Genomic DNA, 21,637 nt, shown 5'->3' on the forward strand with positions numbered 1-21,637 from the left:
TTCTGCTTCTTTTGTCTGTGTCTAATTCTCTACTCTCATGCCAAATGATTCCACTGGACTTGATTACAAGGACTCTTACTTAACAAATGCATTGATTTAATTGATTTGCATGCTGATGTTCCTCAAAACATTGTCCTAAAGGTTAAGTGCATATCACACACAAGTAGCTTGTTAATAGGCTCGGTGTATTTAGCCAGAGCTCATGTGATTATGCTCCACAGAGTGAACCGTCTCCAGACCCCAGACCAATGCAGGGAAGCCTTTATGGTCCGCATGAGTAACTAGAAGGAGCGTGTAGCGGAATTATCCCTTTTGCTTTAACCCTCCGCCGTTTTACTGCCTATTAATACCGCAGGGAGACGTGGCGTTGGCTTGTCTTCCTTAACGGCGTTTTAATTAATTGTTTATGCCTGGTTTAATGATGTATATTGTGGCCCTGTAATGTGCCCTAATGACGGAGAACGAGGCAGCCTCGGCTGAAGTATTCATTTGGACTTGCTCCCTGATGATTGCTTCTCTCTGCCACCAAGGCGGGCTGCGGTGGTACAACCGGGGCCTTCGAACAACGTGATTCATGGAGGCTTTCCCTGGCTCTGCACAGGCGCTGGCTTTCCCACCCATCATCCTTATGTATGAAGCCCATATATATCCACCAGGAGGGAGCACAACTGCAATTAGTTTTTATTTTGTATTATTAGTATTATTTCAGGACCTTACAGGGTGTGATGAATGTGTTGGAATGTGTACGGTAGGCTACAGATGGAAATGTTGTCTCTGACCCATTAATCAACCAGATTATACATGGTTTGTTTTCTTTATTTCTTTATTTCTACTATGTCGGGGTTTTTTTGTATGTGTGTGTGTGGGGATTGCGCTACCTTAAAATAAGCCCTATAACTGATTTTGGAACTGATCTGTTTAGAAGAGACCAATCCCAGCTCCTTATTGTGATGACACACAGTGCTGATTAGCATGATGAAGACGGGTGTTTAGAATGAAGATGGAGAACCACGAGCCAGAGAGCTGTATGGAATACCCACACTCCCTCTGAGACGTAGAGGAGTCACACTGTGGAAGGAGCAAGAGCCGATCTACTGTCGCCGACCAGGCAATTCGTCCCCCGGTTGTTCTTCAGTACCCTGGGAACCTCAGGGTGTCCTGGGGATTGGGTTTCATCGTCTGGGGACAGTATATAACCTAACCATAAAAACAACACCTAAAACCAAACTCCAATCCCCTTAAAAATCCTGGAATTGAAAACACAACCCATAGGAAACCGTATCCCTGATACAAACCCTTATGACTGAGAACAAAATCCTTAAATGAAACCCATAGGAACCCTTAAGGCTCGATCAAGGTATGGTTTCTGGTAGTAAGGTTTGGTTTTAGAGTTAGGCTTACCTATTTGGGTGAGGCTTGGTTTTTGGTTGTAGGGTTTGGATTTCCTCTTTTGATTAAGTTTCAGGGTTGGGTTTTCTACGGGTGAGGTATGAGTTTGTCTATCGGTTCTAGGGTTCGTATTAGGGTTAGGGTTTCTTCGTAAGGTTGTGTTTTTGGTACTCAGGTTTTGTATTAGGGTACGGGTTTACTCTTACGGTTTTGTTTTGGTTCTAGGGTTTGGTGTTAGGGTTAGGGTTTGCTCTTCAGGTTTTGTGTTTGGTTCTTTGGTTTGGTGTTAGGGATTCCTCTGAGTGTTTGGATTTTGGTTCTAGGGTTTGGTGTTAGGGTTCTATCACTTTGGTTTTATGGTTCATTTTCTGTTAAAGAGTTAGGGTTAGTGGTTTCTATGGGTCAGGTTACAGGATTTGGTTTTTCGGTTTCAGGGATAGTGTTAGGATTGGTTTCAATCTTAGCATTTGGTTCCAGACAGAGAGAATAAGAAAGTTGAGAAAATAAACAAAAGTAAGAAAGAATTAGAGACAAATTCATGAAAAAATAGTGAATTGTGAGAGCAAGAAATTGCGAATAAAAACAGTGAGAAAGATTATGGAGGACAAGAAATCTTGAAAAATGCGAGAGAAGAAGATGGAAAGAACGATAAATGTAGAAAAAATAGAGAAAACCGAGACAAAGAGTGGGAGAAAAAAGATGGAGATAACGAGGGGAGAGTGAGGCAAAATTGTGGAGAGTACAAATGTAATGTGAGAGAAAGAAATTGGAGGATGGGAAATCTATAAAATGTATATCAAACAGTGACAGAAAATGTATGAAGAACATAATGAAGAAATCTATAAGAGAACATTTTGAAAATAAAAGAGAGAAAGAAAAGATGGACAGGATAAAAAATATAAAAAAGAGGGAGATAAATAAAACAGAAAACAAGACATCTAGAAGTCAGAGAGGGCAACATAATGGATAAAATCTACAACATCTAACTATTTATGGAGGCAACCAAATAAAAAAAGGGAGAGAGAAATCAAAACAAAATATGGAGGAGAAAATATACCAAATAAAGAGGGAGCAAAAAGCTTTGATGTATGAGAAAAATAATGGAGAGAATGAGAAATCAAGAAAATCTTGCAAAATGGACAGTACGAAGAATCAAGAAAGAATAGTGAGAGCAAAAAAATGGTGAAGGAAAAAATAAAAGAAGAATTGTGGGGTGAAATTTATGGAGAGTAAAGAAGAAAACAAGAGACAAATTATGGAGAGAAGAAAATAAAAAAGGAAAATGGGTGAGTGAAAAAAGATTGAGAGAATGAGAAATTAATAAAATCTATGAAAAAAGAGTGAGAGAAAACGAAAAAATTAGAAAAAAGATGGAGAGATGAGTTATCGAGAAAATCGAGACCAAAGGGCGAAAGAAATAAGATGGAGAGGACAAAATATACAGACATTAATGGAAAATCAAGAAATAAGAGTTTGAGAAAAAAGATGGCAGGAACAAGAACAAAAAGATAAAAGAGTGGGTGAAAAAATACCCTAATATTAAGGCAAAAAAACAAATCAAAAATAAAACTAAACCTAAACCTATCTGAATTCCAACCCTAACCCTGAAACCAAACCCTTTACCTAACCCTGAAACCAAACCCTAATCCTCACTATGAAACAAAAACCTAACCTCAATCTTAGAACTGAAAACAAAAACCTCTATTCCCAACAATAGAAAACTCTGACCCCAACCCTAGAGCCGAGAAACCAACCCCCCAAACCCAGACGAGAACCCTTAACCCTAACCCTAGAACCTAAACCAAACCCTAAAGCCCAACCCACAAGAAACCTAACCCTACCACCAACACTAGCACTGAAAACCAAAGCCCAAACCCCACCCACAGAAACCCTAGAACTGAAGTCTCACACTATCCATCTGCATGTCGTGCGACCCAAACCAATGATGTCAACATTATATGATGAGTATGGCGAGGAGACTAGTTTGGCATCGTGGTCCAGCTTGTCTTCATCCTCTACAGACACACCAGGAAGGCTTCCCGAGGGAGCTGGTGGATTCCTAGGAGCTAGCACCTAACCTACACATCACATTCTTATAGAGAACACACACACACACACACACACACACACACACGCACACACACACACACACGCACACGCACACACACGCACGCACGCACACACACACACACACACACACACACACACACACACACACACACACACACACACACACGCACACACACACACATTCTTAGGGGCCAGTCACACCTCAACATCTAACACACATACACACACAAACACACACACACAGCGTCCCTCCCTGTTAGAGAGCGGGGGAGGGGGGGGGCCCTGTGCTCGTCTTGAAGAGGCTGCGGTGCGTGAGGCCCTTCAGCTCCTCCAGGATCAGCAGGATTCCACTGTGGCTGAGGAACGTGACGGGACACGGCCCCCCCCCGTCTGTTGCCAAGATCTCGTCCTAGCCCAGACGGGCACAAGACAGCCCTCAGCCCGGCCCGGGGGCAGGCCTCACCGCCATGACACCCGTCATTATGTGGCGGCGAGGTGCATCTTCTCCGGTTTCCCTGGCACACCCGCTCCAGCGTACGGAGACACCCTTGTTGACTTTTATGTGTTTTCGCTGCTCATTCCACACCATTTTTGTGGTGTGTTATTGGAGAACGCCATGGCAAAGATATAGCTCACCTCTCATCCCTTACACTCACACACACACACACACACACACACACACACACACAGACGCAAGTATGATTCTACACACACACGCACAGACACACACACACACACACACACACACACACACACACACACACATACATACACACACACAAAACACAAAACACAAAAGAGGTTTCCTTTGGCTTTGACCAAAAATGGTAATCTAGTAGTAGGAAATCATTTAAATCAGTCTAATGATTGTTTATGTTACATTGTTGTTGTCTTGAAACGCTACTAGATGACCAAATTGACCTTAGGGGTCATCTGCACCTCAATGCACTGGGATGCAGCCTACAAGTCTGCCTTCTGGAATAAGTGAGGCCTGTTGTGTTTGTACTGAAGAAGATCATTAAGGATGATAAACCAACCAATCACATAAAGTTAAATCAAATCAGAGAAGGACATCCTGTTCCTATTTTACCATGCCATGGTCTCACTGTGTGAGCTGCAACATTGGTTGTGCATCCAAAACGTTCCATCCTCTATATTATAGAGTCTATAAGATCGCAGTGAGCTGTTCAGAGGCCCATGGTAAAGATGGCCCTGCAGAGGCAAAGGCATGTTTCACAAACAGGCTGAGCAATTAGCTTAAATAATTATGCACTGAAGGGGAGACACGATTCGCCCCGCTGATCAGCAAAGTTCACGCAAAGTTATAATTAAACAATAACTCGTTTACAAATGAATGCACACGCGCATTTGTGTACTTAAGTGTGCATAGGCTAATTAGCTGTGATGTTTCTGACGGAGGCTGAAGAACAACAATGTCAAACGGTGGAATTGCGTTTTCAGCCTGAGTCGACATCACTGTTAGCCGCCTGCAAATTAGAGGGTGGAGGAGGGGGTGTGGGTGGGGCGGGGGTGTTTGTACCTCTGTGGCTGGGTTGGTGTGTGGGCAAACAAGGACGTGGATAGGTGAGTGAGTGACTTTCCCGTCGTTAGAAAAGAGGTTACTCTAGAAAAGCCATTTCTAACGATTAGTGGGGGAATTCACTGCGAACGTCGAGAAAGGGTCCGTTGTGATTGATTTAGTTATAGAAGCATTAATTACCCTAATTAATTTGAACCTGTTGCAATCAATTTCCTGCTAAATCAATCACTTCAAATGACAGTTTTACTTTTTCTTTCCCTCTGGAATGCATGTTACTAAAATGGTTTCAACTTCATTTATCTATGTTGTTAAAAATGTAGATGTAACTACAAGGTTAAACTAAATAGTTTACATTTTGTGGCATTGCCTTAGGAAGGAAATGATTTCCAACGTGATGTGTAATGATACTTTTAAACCCATGTTATTTTATTTCTGGGACCGATTTATATCTATATTGTAGAAAACAAAACAAAAACAAACAATTTAAAAAAGTAATTGTTCATGTGTTTCTTCCATGAAGAAAAAAAGAGTGTCTTAAGAGCATATAGACCCTCCTCATTCTTAATGCAGACCGGGTATAGGGACATGGAGGGGAGGCAGTAATCCACAATAATCTGATGGTGAGCTCACCTGATAGAGATCAGTCTGTAAAAGACACTTCAAACAGCTGCCGCTGACACCCAGATCGTGCGACTGCTCTGTGATGTAGGTCCTCCTCCCGCGGACCGTTCGGGGAGTAGAGACGGAGAGGCCCTCTTTTATGCCTCCGACTTCACAAGCACCAGCACCTTCTCCGTCATGTCTTGTCTGGATAGCTGATGTTTCGGGAGTCATATAAAGGAGAGCGTTCAAACTAAAGGGATTGTCTGGGAGAGAACAACAACCCCATAAGTTAGTGCGTGTCCCGGCCGAAGCTCTCATGGTGCATTCCTTAGAGAATGACTCGGCAAGGCAACCCCGTTATATTCATTAATGTTAAATGAATAGACTTTAATTAATAATAGCCTGTAGCGAGATCATGTAATGAGGTCTGTGTAATGTGAACTTTTGTGAATGATACGCAGAGTATTGAAATTATATTGAAATGGAAAGTCTACCCATCGCCATGCCACTTTCATAGTCATATTGTCTAATTCGGGGGGAATCAAATAAATCCCAAATGATTGTTGTTGGCCAACAGAGATCCGTCGAAGACACGCATGAATCATCACGGTCTCGCTAGATGGCACTAGAGTACCAGTTATCCGCCAACTCAACTCCAGGCCAGCATGACAATATTTTTCGCGCAAGATCCTAATGGGAAATTTCAAGTCTCCTAAATAAAAAGCCAGGTGTAATTAACGTGACGCGGTATTAATTGCGTCTGCGCGTGAGCGGATGAAAGGCGCGGGGACCCGCTCTGGATGATGGGGTCCCGCCGCTCTCCACAGAGCCTTCTTCAGAGATCAGAGGTGGGCGTTTTGGGGACGCCAGGCATCAAAATGGCAGTGTCAAACGATACAGAGAGGAACACTCAGTGGGCCGCCAGTGATCCGAGGTCCGTCAGCGAGCCCAAAATAACCATAGTGCCCAACAGCAGGCCTGTGGATCTATGTGGCATAGGCCATGGTAGACCTGCTGTTGTTTGGAAACCATGCTTGTAAAATATATATATTTTTTCAATGGCGGGCTTGGCATTGTGATATGGGGATTAATTGAATGGCGTTCTTGTTTTTCGAAGCCTTTGGCAAGTGTTTTATCAGTTTTGACCCGATTCATCAGCAGGCTTGAACGACTTGAAATACAATCAATAAGCGATCAGCAGCCCTCCCTCCCCCCCTCCCCGGACGGGGTGAATTCCAATACCGCGAGGACAGAGTTCCCTAGATATGGTTTGTTGCAGTAGGGTCGTATCCAATGGAGCAGCAGCTCGTCAATATCGTTTTTAAAACCCACAACCCTAATTCGAAAACTTAGATCCTCAAACAGTGACCATGGGCTTCAAACACATGGGGTCTGTTAGTCAAGCTGGGACGACAGTGGCCTAAACCCCTATAGCCTAAACCCCCATGGCAAAGAACATGCGAACACCACATAGGCCTAACCTGACCATGAAACTCATCACAAATGCCAGATTACTTCGACACATTGCTAAGTAGGCTACTACAACGGTTCAGCTGGATCGGATATTATAGGCAGTTCGTCAAAAGCCGTCGTATTAGTCGAACATGGTGGGCGCGCGTGAGCGTACAAAACCAACACCAACACCGCAGCGTGAAATGCATGGGATTTTGTGGATTATTTTTGATCAATAGTATAATAAAAGTCAGAAATCTGCTGTCCAAGAATGAACCACCCCCAACCCCATATTTCACTCCCTGGAACCACGGACGTGGCCAGTGCAGCCATAGTATTACAGACGGTAGATAAATACTCCAGCCCGCATGGATTTATTGACCTCCAGCGGAACGTGACCAGAGCAGAGTTTTTCGCGCCATCCCGGGGACTTTGTGACCCGGGAAACGACGCGCAGTAATAATAAAACACAGCGAGATGTGGTTGTTGTGGTTGTTGTTGGACGGTGTGTGCGCCGTTAAGCTGTAGTCTCAACAAATGCTCCCAAATATAAGCTACCACCTGACAACACAAATAAAACAGTGATGTGGCATAAATGTGTGTCCTTAAAACAGATGTTAGTATTTCAGTGCACTCAACGTGGCGATTTTAACATTATTTTCATTAAATTGCCGAACCAAAATAGGCATATAACATAGACCAAAACATATTTAGCATTGCTATAGGCTACTTGCTAAATAAAAATACAGTTAGTCTTGACATTGGAAAAAAGCATTTTAATATTAACCCCCGTTATTTAAAAATGTGCAAGTCATTCGTTCATGTGGAAAGCGATAAAATACCTAAACATATTTATAATATCACTTTTGCGCGCTTCATCTAGGCCTATACCCCCAAGTCTGATAATATGACCCCAAACCACACTGGAGAAACAGAAATAAGGAAAAAAAACTAATCTGCATCGAATTGCTACAGGTGTAGCCCATAACTTAAATTAATAAGTTGGATGATTCATTAAAGCTACTGATGGGATATTGTCTTGCTCGTGATTACGTTGAGGCCTGCTTCTCTTGTTCTTTTATTTTAAACCATAAGAAGGCTGACTCCAAACCAAAAAGATAGTTTTGCGTCCCTGGGTATCTGTTTGCATAACACAAAAGAAAGCTACTAAGAACAAGCTGGTTATCAGAAAAAAAATGTATATACACATTTAGCTGTGACGGTGTAGGCTGTGGAAAGAGCCTGAAATAAAAAATAAGTCATCCCCGCTTAATAAGCCTTCTTGGTGTCATTTATATATCGTATTTTGTGTCATCTATAAAAGTCATCATAGAATAAATTACAATCTCAATAACAAAAAATAAAATAAAATTAATAAGCTTTGAACATTTTTCTCACCCAAAATAGCAAAATACACCAATATGAACAAAATAGCTAGAATTGTAATGCAAGATGGTGGTCAGAAACAATAAAACAATTAAAAGCAAAAACAAAACAATGATGTGCTTATATAATAATACAAATAATAATTATTATTATAATAATAATACAAATTTGGATGTTGTTGTTTGGAAAGCGGATTTGTGTTTGGGAACATTATAAAGAGTTTGTTCTACCGAGATTGTAAATAGGCTATCTCCTTTAAAATCATTATTTTATGGACAATTGTCTGAACACAAGAAACAGTTACTTATCATTTAATCCTTAATATACGGGCTATATTTGGATCTAAACAAAACCGTGGGATTATACGGACAATCAGAAACAACCAATAGACAAAACATTAGGGTCCAAACAATTAAAAACAAAATATTTTGAATTTATATCACTGCAATGCCTTACATTCGAAGATAAATGACACCACTGCAATTAAGAATAGGGAATGTAAAGGTAGTAAGGCAAATAAAAACAAAACCTATAGCCCGTTCTGTTTGGAAAACATCAAAAAAGTGCCCCAGTGGAAGAATAAAAACAAAAAAAAGGGATGAAGTCATGACTATTAAAGTTATACAATATTTACAAAAGTGGATCAAAAATTTGCTGTGAGCCTCGGTGACTTGTGTAGCAAATCCCGTACAGGAGAAAAGTGCCAGATAATCCATAGCCAGGGAGCCTTTTCTGGGAGCCAGCTCACTGCTGCGTGGAGCTGAGCGCTGGCAGCCTTTTGTGTTCAGAGCCGCAGTGGTGGGGTGTCCAAAAATATCCAACAAAACACAAAACACCGACCGTTCTCCTTTTACCGAACGTGTTGAACGCAAGGATCTGCATTGAAATGGCCTAATAATAATAATAATAATAATAATAATAATAATAATAATAATAATAATAATAATAATAATACAGTTATTTTATTGAACTAAATCGTGAACCTCTTTGCATACAAAATAAAAGTGTAACCCAAACTTAACTGTCAAAAAATAACCTGCCAAAGCATGAGTGAATTTCGATGTGAACTGACAGATGGAATCGACCCCCCTCACGTTGCTCAGGCGATGCTCAACCTCAGCTGCTTGTTTGGGACGCAGCCTATAGGCCTACTACTGCTGCTGCTGCTGGTAACTTTAGTCCAATGCAGCTCTTTTGACTCTTCTGACGGCCATACACACACCTCACAGCTACACACGAAATGGCATATGATGTCAATAGTGACTCAGGGAAATGCACTGTACTGCTATACACTATAAAAGTCGTGAATGTAAACCATTCAGCTAAGAATCTCAATACTAGTTTTTTTTAAACCAGGATCCCCCCTTTTGTCAAGTATAATTTCACACAAAAGGGCTACACCTTGAAACTGCGTCGACTCAAGTCACAGTGTTTTAGGCATATCCTCAAAGAACATAGGCTATTTATGTTCCTGTAGCTCTTAAAGAGGGAAAAAATATTCTTATTCCCTCGCTGCGGATCATTCAGTGTTTGAAAGATATTCAATGCAGATATCGTGTGTAAGTCACTCACTGCCATCTATTATAGATAAAAACAGCCACATTATCGCCCGTAGTCCCGTGATGTGTGTATAACCTTGGGGATAAATAACAAAAGTCAAATCACGGAGGAGTGGTCCCCTAGAGTTCATTGGACCGGGGTTTGGACTCCGTGGTGGGGCGGCGTGTCCCCGTACACATCCTCGGTCCCCGGGAGAGCTCCTCCGGGAGGGGTCATCCGTTTCTCTTTCTGTCTCCTGTTACAAAACCAAACCCTCACCACTTCTTTTTCTAGCTGAAGACTGTCCGCCAGTGATGTAATTTCCGACGCCGCTGGTTTAGGGCACTTCAAAAAATGGCTTTCCAAAGCCCCTTTAACGCTCACCTCGATAGAGGTCCGTTTTTTCCGTTTCCTCCCCTGCGCGGCGATTTTGTCCAAGCTGGTGGGGCTCCCCGAGGTGGAATCTGCCTCCTCCAACCACTTGTTCAACAAAGGCTTGAGCTTACACATGTTTTTGAAGCTGAGCTGCAGGGCCTCGAACCTGCAAATGGTGGTCTGGGAAAACACATTTCCATACAGCGTCCCCAGGGCGAGTCCCACGTCGGCCTGCGTGAAGCCCAGCTTGATCCGTCGCTGCTTGAACTGCTTGGCGAACTGCTCCAGGTCGTCCGAGGTCGGCGTGTCCTCGTCCGAGTGGTCGTGGTGCCCCCCCTGCTGCTGGTGCTGGGACGGCGCGTGGCCGTGGTCACTGAGGTGCGGGCTGTGGTGGTCCTCGTGGTCCCTCAGGCTGTGGTGGTGCATCCCCTGTCCGCTCCCCGGGATCAGACCGTTCACGCCGAACCCCGGCTGGGCATAGATAAGGCTTTGGCCGTTCGACGTCGCCATGCTTGGTATGTGTGCGGTGGCGGCGGTGGTTCTCCACGCCCGCGCGTCGTGGTGACTGTTCCCGTGCGACTGGTGCACCAGGTGGGGCGGTCGCGGCTGGTGCTGCTGCTGCTGCTGCTGGAGGTTGTTGTTGCTGGAGTTGTGCATGTCGTCTCGCCCGCCCCCCTGCACGCTGGGCTTGATGTCCTGGTCGCCGAGCGGGCTCGAGGACCACGGGGCGCCTTCCCCGTGCGACAGCGCCGTGATCCACTGGTGCGCGTGGCTGAGCGGGTGACTGTTGCTCTGCAGCGAGTAGTCATTCTGCAACAGGGTCTGCGCGTCCCTGTACGCCGCGGCTTGCTGCATGCTGCCGGGCTCCGAGTGCACGATGGATGCGCTGGAGGTGAGGATGTTGTAGTGATTGGACGCTGTGGTCGCCATGACTCTCGGAGCCGGACTGATCGCTCTTATTAAAGGAACCTTGCATTTGACAGTTAACTCTGTTCTTTTGCTATTTTTTTCTCTCTTTGCCACAGGCGTCTCCCCGGCTCTCTGCCAAGTGGACGCAAAGGTGCACCTGGACTCCGCCTGGCTCCGCCGCTCATTGGCTGGGGACGGCTGATGGACGTGGTTGCTACGGGCGACGGCCTCTGATAGGCTGTGAGCAAGTCTCAACAAACAACGCCCCCACCCCCCCATTTCTTGGAGAGCTGCGAGATGTGCTGCACCTCGGCGGGAGCCGCAGAGACACTGAGCCGCGCGGACAAAGGAGCCTTCGCTGTCTGAGATGCGCCACTCAACTGTAAGATAGTGTTGATTTATTTTGCTTATTGTTTTTCACTAGTTATACGGGGGATGCGTTTGTGTCATTTTTTTGTTTGTTTCTAAAACGGACCATGACGTGCCCTGTAACTTGTAAAATAACTTGATGAAGTCAAAGATTGTGGTATCACTTCAAGTTATTCCTGGTTAGTTTGGTTTATGCGGTTTGTAGGCCGACTCCTGCGTTATAGAGGATTGTTAATGTGTGTGGAAACATTAAGGATTATGTTTGTTGGCTTTTCTGCTGAACCTATATTTGAGTTGGAGTTTTGAATTGTGAGGCTGTGATGTTATAAAATATCGCTTTAAAGTTGTAAATCTGTTTAAAGTTGTGATTTGTATGTTATGCCTTAAACGTGTAGAATGGCATTTATTGTTTTTAAAATAAATCACATAAAAGTTGTATATTATGTGCAATGCTTTTCTTACGCATTTTGTCTCAGATTTTACAATTCCAATTCTTGCGAGGTCGCCAGAATAGAAACAAATTGACCAAAACAAAACATTTATGGAACAACTGATCTTTGATAATTAACGTAGTTTTGTGCTACTTAACTATATTATCTATCTATCTATCTATCTATCTATCTATCTATCTATCTATCTATCTATCTATCTATCTATCTATTTAGCTATCTATACAATTGGGATTGGGATGATAACATAGGTGTTTACAAAACTTTTCCATGTGTGATGTACTGATTGTCTGGTCAAAGAGAGAGAGAGAGAGAGAGAGAGAGAGAGAGAGAGAGAGAGAGAGAGAGAGAGAGAGAGAGAGAGAGAGAGAGAGAGAGAGAGAGAGAGAGAGAGAGAGAGAGAGAGAAAGAGAGAGAGAGAGAGAGAGAGAGAGAGAGAGAGAGTGTGTGTGGGGGGGGGGGGTTGCAGGTGTTCTCCCCCGCCCAGCTGCCGTCTCAGTACCGCGGGCCGAGGGATGGGACATTGTCCTGAGTGAGTGGGGACATTCCTGCCCAACCGCTGCTGGTTTCCATGGGGAGAGGGACATGAACCAACGGCCCTCGCGTCACTTTCGGCCCTCTCTCTCTCTCTCTCTCTCTCTCTCTCTCTCTCTCTCTCTCTCTCTCTCTCTCTCTCTCCCCTCTCCCTCTCCCCCTCTCTCTGTATCACAGCCTCTCTCTGTCTCTCTCCCTCTCTCTCTCTTCTTGAATATCCAAAGGTCTATTTAAAGAGGCCCTCTGCTCAGTTACAACAAAGGGGTCGGGCGAGGGGGTGGGGGGGGCATTTGTGAGTGAGACAATAAGGTAAGAGCAGATAGAGGGGAGGGAGAGAGAGAGGGAGAGAGAGAGAGTGCGAGAGGTAGAGGGAGAGAGCGAGAGAGGGAGGGAGAGAGAGAGATAGCGAGAGTTTGAGGGAGAAGTGGTGACTGCTACAAATCTTAGCACTAAACTAAACCCTTTTGGTGGACCATCCCATACCAGAACGTGTTTACCATCACAAACATCCTATTGTAGACTTTTTGACTTATCTTATTAGTCTTAATCTCATTATTTTCTTCTCAACTTCAATGTGATTTAGCAGTCAGGCATAATACAAACCTTTTTTGAATCAATGCATGCCGGCTATGCAATTAATTATATTATGTAAAAAGAAAATGCATACATTAAGGTGATATATAATTTTCAAGAAAACATTTCCTGAAAACCTCAATGCTGTGACAGCTTGTTAAATATTTAGCAGGGCCCCACAACATCATTCTTTAAAATAATACATCTTTACAGAAATATAGTTGAAAGAAAAACAACGATTTCAGGATTGGGGTGAAGTACAGCATATCGTGTTTATTAAAAGCCATTTGTCTTTGTTTTCACAACTTGAATATGAGGTCCATTTAACACAAGAACTGGCTCCATAACACATGGCTTGATAATCCTTTATGAATGGGAACAGGCCAAAACAAGGCGCTGGCAGTCCGTCGTGACAAACCACACAACCACGAGGATCTGAGTCAAATGAGAAAAAAGTTTCCAGGCACGGTTGAGTAATTCATTCGGGTAATATTGAACATCAATGTGGCGTAACATTGGAATCAACCAAATCAAAAGAACATTGCGGTAATTAGACAGTAATTCAAGAAATTACCACATCACCACACATGCTTAAATAGTCGTGTTGGGAGAAACGCAAAGCACATTATTTTAATAGTGTAATATGCAAACTATGGCTCGTTCAATTAGTGGACATGGCTTAACAAAGCATAAACGATGCTGGTCTTGTTATTTGGACTTAAGGCTCAACGGTGTTTGATTGGAGGAGCAGCTTCTCCTTACAGTCAACTCTATGCTCCAACAATCACTGCAAAACAGCATTTAAAGAGGATAAAATGTAACGATAGAGACTGTGAGCGTTAAATTAACGGTAGGCCTAATTATATGACCAGACGGCCGTAAAGATTCAATTTTTAACGGTCTAATTAGGCGACTGTCTGCCCATACATCATTTCATATCCCTGTGCAATTTTCTCCCAAGAAACGGTTCCATGTTCACGGATTCTGTGAACAGAAATAATTACATTTTATGAAGACACGGTGCGTGTGGTTAAAGAAAAAAAATAAGAATCAAACGATGGGTTATTTAATATTGCCATTAAAAAAAAAACATAGCTGTTCGAGCCACTGGTCATTGACTCCCGGTTTCAGACCTACTCGGTACAGACCTGAGATGGGATGAACATCTGTGCCCTTCAGGAGAACCTAGACTGCGACGAGGTTTTAGGCACTAGGCCTATATTTCCAATGCGTAAAGTGATCAGAAAGTAAGGCTTTACATACGCATACATCAAGCCAATGCTTCTAATGGCAGTTCCGCATTACCTGCTAATGTTTTTTGCAAATGTTATTTCTTTAATTCAAGATAGACTAGCATCCAATACATTCATTTAAAACAATGACCATTAGATTTAGAAAAATAGTTTGAGACAATCTTAATGGAAGATGTTCATTGATAATTTTGCATGAATATGTTACATTTGTTTCTTCTTGATATTGCATTCTTGCATTGAGAATAGTTAGCCTAAGTGAAATGATCCCGATTATGAGGCTACCGTATTTGCCTTATAGCGAGCCAGTACATTCCTTGTTATTACAGAATAGTGTTGTGGTTCATAAAACTATTACAATCATTGCCACACCGTTGACTTCAGAATTCCAACCCTCTAAAAAATAAATAATAAACACAATTACCAGCCTATTACTTACCTATGCCCGTCTAATTTATGTAGATGTCCCTGTAAAATCGATAACCAATAACAATGTTAACACGACTAGTAATGACCTCATTATATGAGCTTTTCAAACACGACCTCAGATGTGCACCGTGATTATATATATATATATATATATATATATATATATATATATATATATATATATATATATATATGTGTGTGTGTGTGTGTGTGTGTACATTTGAGATTTTATATCTGCGAAGGCGTGTCTGCTAGGCTTACAAGACGTCCCTGCCCGGGACTCTCATCCTGACTGTAATTAATGTATGCATCAAAGAGGGCTGAGATTGGCAGGCTGCGTGTGAGGAGGATTAATATGGTGCTGGGGTGACGACATACAGTGCAAAGTGGGAGAGAGAGAGAGAAGAGAAGGGGAGGGAGGGGGGGGGAGGGGCGGGAGAGAATAAAAGATGGAAGGAGCAGACGGCCCCAAAAATAAAGAACTTAACGGGAGCCTGATGAAGAGTAAAAAAAATTAAAAAAAGAGAGACGACAAAGTGGGGAGAGAGTTAATGAGAGAGAGGGTGAGAAAGGGAGAGGTAGAGAGAGAATAAGCAGTAGAGAGAGAGAGAGAGAGAGAGATAGAGAGAGAGAGAGAGAGAGAGAGAGAGAGAGAGAGAGAGGGGGGGGTAGGTAGAGAATGAGAAAGAGAGAGAGGTAGAGAGACGTAGATAGAGAGAGAGAGAAAGGGGTGGAGGCGAATGACGGTAATTGTGTGTGTCGTGGCGGGGATCATTGGTGTGAGGCTGGCTGGTGGAGGTGGCGCAGGCCAGTGTCACCCCCTTCCACACTCAGCAGTGATCTGAGCCGGCTCTCAGGCCTCCTGGATTCCAATGCAATTAGGCTGCTCAAAGGCCCGTTTAAAGCTACCCCCTCTCCAGGCCCACCTCCCTTCCCAGCCTCGATGGGTCCCCTCCATTGTGGAGCCGCCGTCCTTTCTGTACCCTCAATTGAGGCGGAGGATGAAGAGACCACCCCGGTGAGATGGGAGAAAAAAGGAGGATTATGTCTTTCTCCTGCCTCCTCTGTCTTTAGATTTCTATTTCTGGCGTTATGTGTGTGTGTGTGTGTGTGTGTGTGTGTGTGTGTGTGTGTGTGTGTGTGTGTGTGTGTGTGTGTGTGTGTGTGTGTGTGTGTGTTTGTGCGTGTATGTGTGTTTGTGCGTGTATGTGCGTGCATGCGTTTGTTTGTGATAGTGTGGTTGTGTGTGTGTGTGTGTGTGTGTGTGTGTGTGTGTGTGTGTGTGTGAGTAAGTGTGCAAATGTGTGCGTGTTGTGCTACCTCTGCATGTAGTACTGCACTAGGCCATATCCCTCACAGAGGCTTCAGCTCGTCGCGATAAAAAACAGTGAATACTGCTTTCAAGAATAACAGCCTCTCCCCCTTAAGGAATAGCAATAATAAGTCAACACTTTAGTGAACTGCATCGCAAGGACGAGTTATCACTTGGTAATCACTTGTTGTTCAACCTGCTTATTTGGGCCTTGTTTTATATCTCAACAAGTGTCAACACTGTATGGAGCTCACTAGCGCATCCCCGTTGGCTCCGGCACTGCAGTCACAGTATGCGGCATTATAAAAAAAGAAAGGCTCTCTCCACACAACAGCCTCCTCTTGGCTCCGTTTCAGCATGTTCCATTCCCCCAGAAAGCATTTAAAGAAGATTATCAACCTAACGCTACACCTCTCCAGTAGGAGACGAAGAGGAAAATGGGCGAAGGAGGAAGGGGTGGCGGGGGGAGAAAAAAAGAGGGGAAAAGAGAGAGAACGAAGCCCTGGCACATTAGCACCTGTGATAGTGCTCAATGGCATCAACAGATTAACGAGGTAATCCACACAATGAGCTCTTTGAGTCATGGTTTGGCAGCCAGCGAGTCCGGGCATAATGCTTCCCTCGTACTGTCCCGGCACGAGGAAACAAGCTGGCACAAGCCACTGCCTTTTAAAATTGTATTTATATCTTTATTTATTTGATTATTTATTTTCAGCTTTCATTAATTCACCCATTAATTCAGCCAAGCATCCTGAAAAGCCATTTTTTTTTATGAGTTTTAACAAAATACACAGACACAGACAGACACAGACAGACACAGACACAGACACAGACACAGACACACACACACACACACACACACACACACACACACACACACACACACACACACACACACACACGCACGCACATTCCCGCCTAGCAAGTACGGGGCGCATGCAACGCCAGCTCCGGGTCCCATCGCTCATGTGCGGCTCGATTAGCCCCGTGTGCCTCGTTCGTCAGACGTAACGGCAGAGCAGATGGTGGGAGACCCGCGCGGGCTCCACGTTACCTTGCCGCGCCGGCACAGTTGCGGTAACGCTGGCCTAATTGAAACATCAATATCGCCCTGTCAATATGCTTACCGGCGACTCAAAAAGAACGAATACACGAGTAAAGATCGGCCATGGCTAACCAACCCTGCTAGGCACTTGACCAGAGAGCACAGGTACACTCAGGCTCATGTCGTTTATGCTATTGATTTATGGAAGGACATGTAACAGGGTTATTATAACTGTTTGGTCATTTTGCAGATGCTTTTATCCAAAGTGACTTTAAGGGGTTTGCTTTGTTCAATATTTGAATTACTTTTATTTCTGATATATACAGTATAACTATATATATATATATATATATATATATATATATATATATATATATAGTTATACTTTTACATTTCCTTTAATATTTCCTTCCACAAAACCCAGTTTGAGTAAAACATGGTGAAAAGCGTCTTGATTTCTGACAAAAGAAAGTCATTTTTATTTCCACAAATATATATATATATATATATATATATATATATATATACTGTATATAATATATTATCACAGTGCACATCTGTGATCGTGTTTAAATATATATATATATATATATATATATATATATATATATGTATGTATACAAACATATATAAATAGTTTCACATTTCCTTCCACTACCCACAGTTTGAGTGAGCAGTGCAGTGTTTCTCTGGAGCATGAAGACATAGGAGGTGAGATTGGTCCCCATCGTTTCTCTCTACTGTGGCACATTTTTTAATGAATTAATGAAGAGGATGAGGGAGCTCACGTGGCGGTGATCTGTAATTTGACGTTATCCTGAAATTCAGCGGAGAACAGAGAGAAATTAGGCGGCTGGAAATTAATTTGTTGTTTGTCCAACTCAATGAGGAGTGACACAGCCCTCTAATGAATGGGTAATCCATTTTTTACTGCGCTGGAAGCGCCGAATTCACCCTTCACTGAAGTGGAAAAAGACAAATATATCTCCCTCTCACCTTTGTGACTTTGGAAGGCACGCTGACGGCGGGGGGAGACATTCAGGATCTTTAGAGGAGTTGTCCTGAAACACTTTGTGGTAAAAGTGACTCCTGTGTGTTCTGTGTGTCTCAGTCAGTCGGTTTGTGTGGTACTTGTTTGTGTGGTTTCGTGTGGAGCTCCTCGCATGAGATAGTTGCAAGCATGTGAGTGTGAGGAAAAGATTCAGTTTAAAGCATCATTAAATAATCATTTAACAAACCAACGACAACAACAACAACAAAAGAATCACCAAAAAAACCTAAACACTGTGACTGCACGCAATGAAACTCCACACAGCAGATTCATAATCAATCGCCTCGGAGCGCTGCGCTAAACATCTGCAGTTTTTCGCCATCACTCCGACAAACAGTTTTTTTTTCAAAGTGTTAACTCTCCAACCCTCTCGGTCTATCAATCCCGCCTGCTCCGTCGGCCTCCTTATCCGGCTGCTACCGACCGGGTCGTTCCAGCGATGTCTCTTTCTCGCATGCATATCTGTCTCAAAATGTTCCAGATGTTGCTGTGAAGGCACCCATAGCATCGCTCAGGTGGTGGGGCCCCCCTGGCCTGGACCCCAACCGGCCCCCCCCCGGGGTCCCAGCAGGGTGGTTAGGGCCGTGTCTCGTCCCTGTGGGGGACATCACATGAAGGTAGTGGAAGGTAGTGTGTTGTTAACACCAGGACCATATTCATATCAACTTCATTCATTTGATATAATATCTATTCTTTTAGTCTATCTATCTATTTATTCATGTTTCTGTACAAATTCATTATTGTTCTTTAGAATGATTTCCCATCAACGATGAATTTAAATCCCCAAAGTTACACTTGACATATCTGGCAAACACAAGGTTGGATATTCAGAATGTGGGTAAAAACAACTTGATAATGAAATAGAGGGGGTAAAACAATGACCTTGAATTCAATATTTGGGCTGCTAATGTAAAACATTGTATGGCTTTCGTTGTATTCTTGCTTGTGAAACATGATAGCTTGCTGGTGAAGGATAATCATTGTGCAGCTTGGGACACTGCTATGAAAAGCCAGGTAGTTTCAGACTGAATTCTGCATCCGGTTCAGTGCGTACTCCCGAGGAAATTACAGTGAGTGTTCATAAGGTGAGAAGAAAAAGTCTTGACCGCGCCATTCACCAGCAGCATCTCAAACCTCTCTCCCTCAATCTGTCCACCTCGCTCCCTACAAAATAAAAGCCCTCAACCTAATGTTCAACAAAGACACGCAAGGAGAAACCAGGGGAAGCCACAATATCCCTGGCGCATCAAGGAGCACCAGGAAGCTGTCTTCCATCTCACCTGGGAGGGGGTAGCTGGATGTGGGGACTAGTTATGCCTCCACCATCCCCTCCACCCACCACCCCGCCAGCAGCACCATCTTCCACAGCGTTGTGAATCTCCGGGAGCTCAGCACGTGTCTTCACCAAGTCAGTGTCGTCTGCGTGTAAGTAGGTCAGGTCCAGGGATGGATGCGTGCTTTCTTTGGTACACTGAGGAACCCACACACACACACACACACACACACACACACGCATGCGCACACACAGACACACATATACGCACACAGATACACACATATGCACACACATGCGCACACACACAGATACACACATATGCACACACACACACACACACACACACCCAGACAGCCATGGATACAAATGGACATACACACACACACACACACACACACACACAAATTGTGTTGATAGCATGAATAGTAAGACAGCAATAGTACGATTTAAAAATGCTCAAGCAGACAACGATGATGACCAGGCAACCTGCCAGGATTGTAATAGAGTCATTTCGCTGGGACTACTAGAAGATCGAATGTGATGAAACCAATATTGAACTCAAATGTAAACAAATACAGACAGGTTGCTGGAATTTCCTTCCAGACTGAGTGGTGATTAGCAGGCATGCTCTGTAAATATATTTGAAACTTAAATATGCATTCTTGAACAGTATTATACAAAGTTTAAAATATGACTAAAAATGGTGAAGAAACCTTAGACTTTACATTCAATAATGTTAATTATAACAGGGTTAATGAATAGTACTGGAAACTACACTAATTCAATCCGTCAAACAATTGACATATGTTTGCATATCATAAACACATATGGCTCAGTGTACATGTGTCCTCGTCCGTTACAAGACAAATGCATGTCCGTCTGTCTTCTCAAAACAACCATGACCATTAAAACGCTCAAGTCTACGTAGTCCTTTGCTTGCTTCATTCAGATATTTAGAATTATGTTCCGGCACTGTTCAGTGCTGGAATTCATTCCTTTTCGTCAGCTGAAGGTGCTCGGTAGGGCAGCGGGCAGCAGGCACCGACCCTCCGACCCTCCGACCCTCCGACCCACTGACCCTCCGACCCTCCACCTCCGCTCAGAGCAACGAAGGCTCCTGAAGAAGACAAGGAGCATGGCTACAGTGGAGCATTGCTAATGCTGTATTTACAAGCAAGTGAGTGCGCTGGCAAAGGCAAGCACTGTGCACGGTACTTTCAATTATTTCTCACAGCGTTCATGAAAATAGCGGCGCAACGGGGAGTGCAGCATGAACGACAAAAACTATAAAAAGAAACAGAGCAAGGCAAGGAGTCCCAAGATAAAACAAAATGGCATCACATACAGTGTCGATGGCGCAGCACTGGAAAAAACACGACCACATGCCGCTAAGGCAGATGAAAATAAAAATAGTAGTGTACAGCTGAGCCCAAGGTGACAGAATGGTAAGCAGGGTAGAAATGTACATTTATGAGCAGTGTAAATATCATTCAAATGTCTGATTAATGTTGAAAGCAACATCAAAATCTCTCATTTTTAATCAGCTGAGCCAGAGGGCCTGGTATGTAAACCATTCATGTATCCTACTCTGACACACATCGCACATTAGCATTAAAATACACCTGAACATGCACGCGCACACACAGGCACGCACATAAGCACCAACTCACGCAAACACAGTGTGTGTGTCAGTTAATAATTTTAACAGAGATGACAAGAAGCTGTTCTTTTTGAAAGAAACAATTACAGAGAGAGCACAAGAGACTAAGAATGACAGACATAGGCAGAGAGAGAGAGAGAGAGACACAGAAAGAGAGAGCCAGCTAGGGTTTGCAAATAGAGATGTTGGTATCCCGTTTTTCTTCTCTCACTGCCTCCCTGGGAAAAATAAGACCCACACACACACCACACACACAGAAACACGCATGCATAGACACATACGCACCTTGTATCCCCCCCCCCCCCCCCCGTCTTAATGGATGAAACAAAGGACATTGTTTCTTTTTTTTGGAACCAATCGTCTCCACTAGTCAGCTCCGCATACCAATCCAATGCGACCAAGGACATTATGAAGCTGCACTGTGAC

General features: G+C 43.5%; 1 protein-coding gene across 2 annotated transcripts; it reads right to left on the reverse strand.

The window, feature by feature from the left end:
* Nucleotides 1-10,126: 10,126 nt before the first annotated feature.
* Nucleotides 10,127-11,448, reverse strand: pou3f2b (POU class 3 homeobox 2b; the record flags this gene model as incomplete). 2 transcript variants are annotated; one of them, XM_084471425.1, is made up of 2 exons in its annotated part: nt 10,127-10,978; nt 11,036-11,284. In XM_084471425.1, the coding sequence occupies 2 exons, from the start codon at nt 11,282-11,284 to the stop codon at nt 10,127-10,129; spliced, it is 1,101 nt and encodes a 366-aa protein (XP_084327551.1). The 2 variants fall into 2 exon arrangements, with proteins under 2 accessions (XP_084327551.1, XP_084327550.1); XM_084471424.1 differs by having other exon boundaries at nt 10,127-11,448.
* Between the last annotated feature and the right edge of the window lie 10,189 nt (nt 11,449-21,637).

Source organism: Micromesistius poutassou (genome assembly GCF_964030765.1).
Source record: "Micromesistius poutassou genome assembly, chromosome: 8".
Taxonomy (NCBI): domain Eukaryota; kingdom Metazoa; phylum Chordata; class Actinopteri; order Gadiformes; family Gadidae; genus Micromesistius; species Micromesistius poutassou.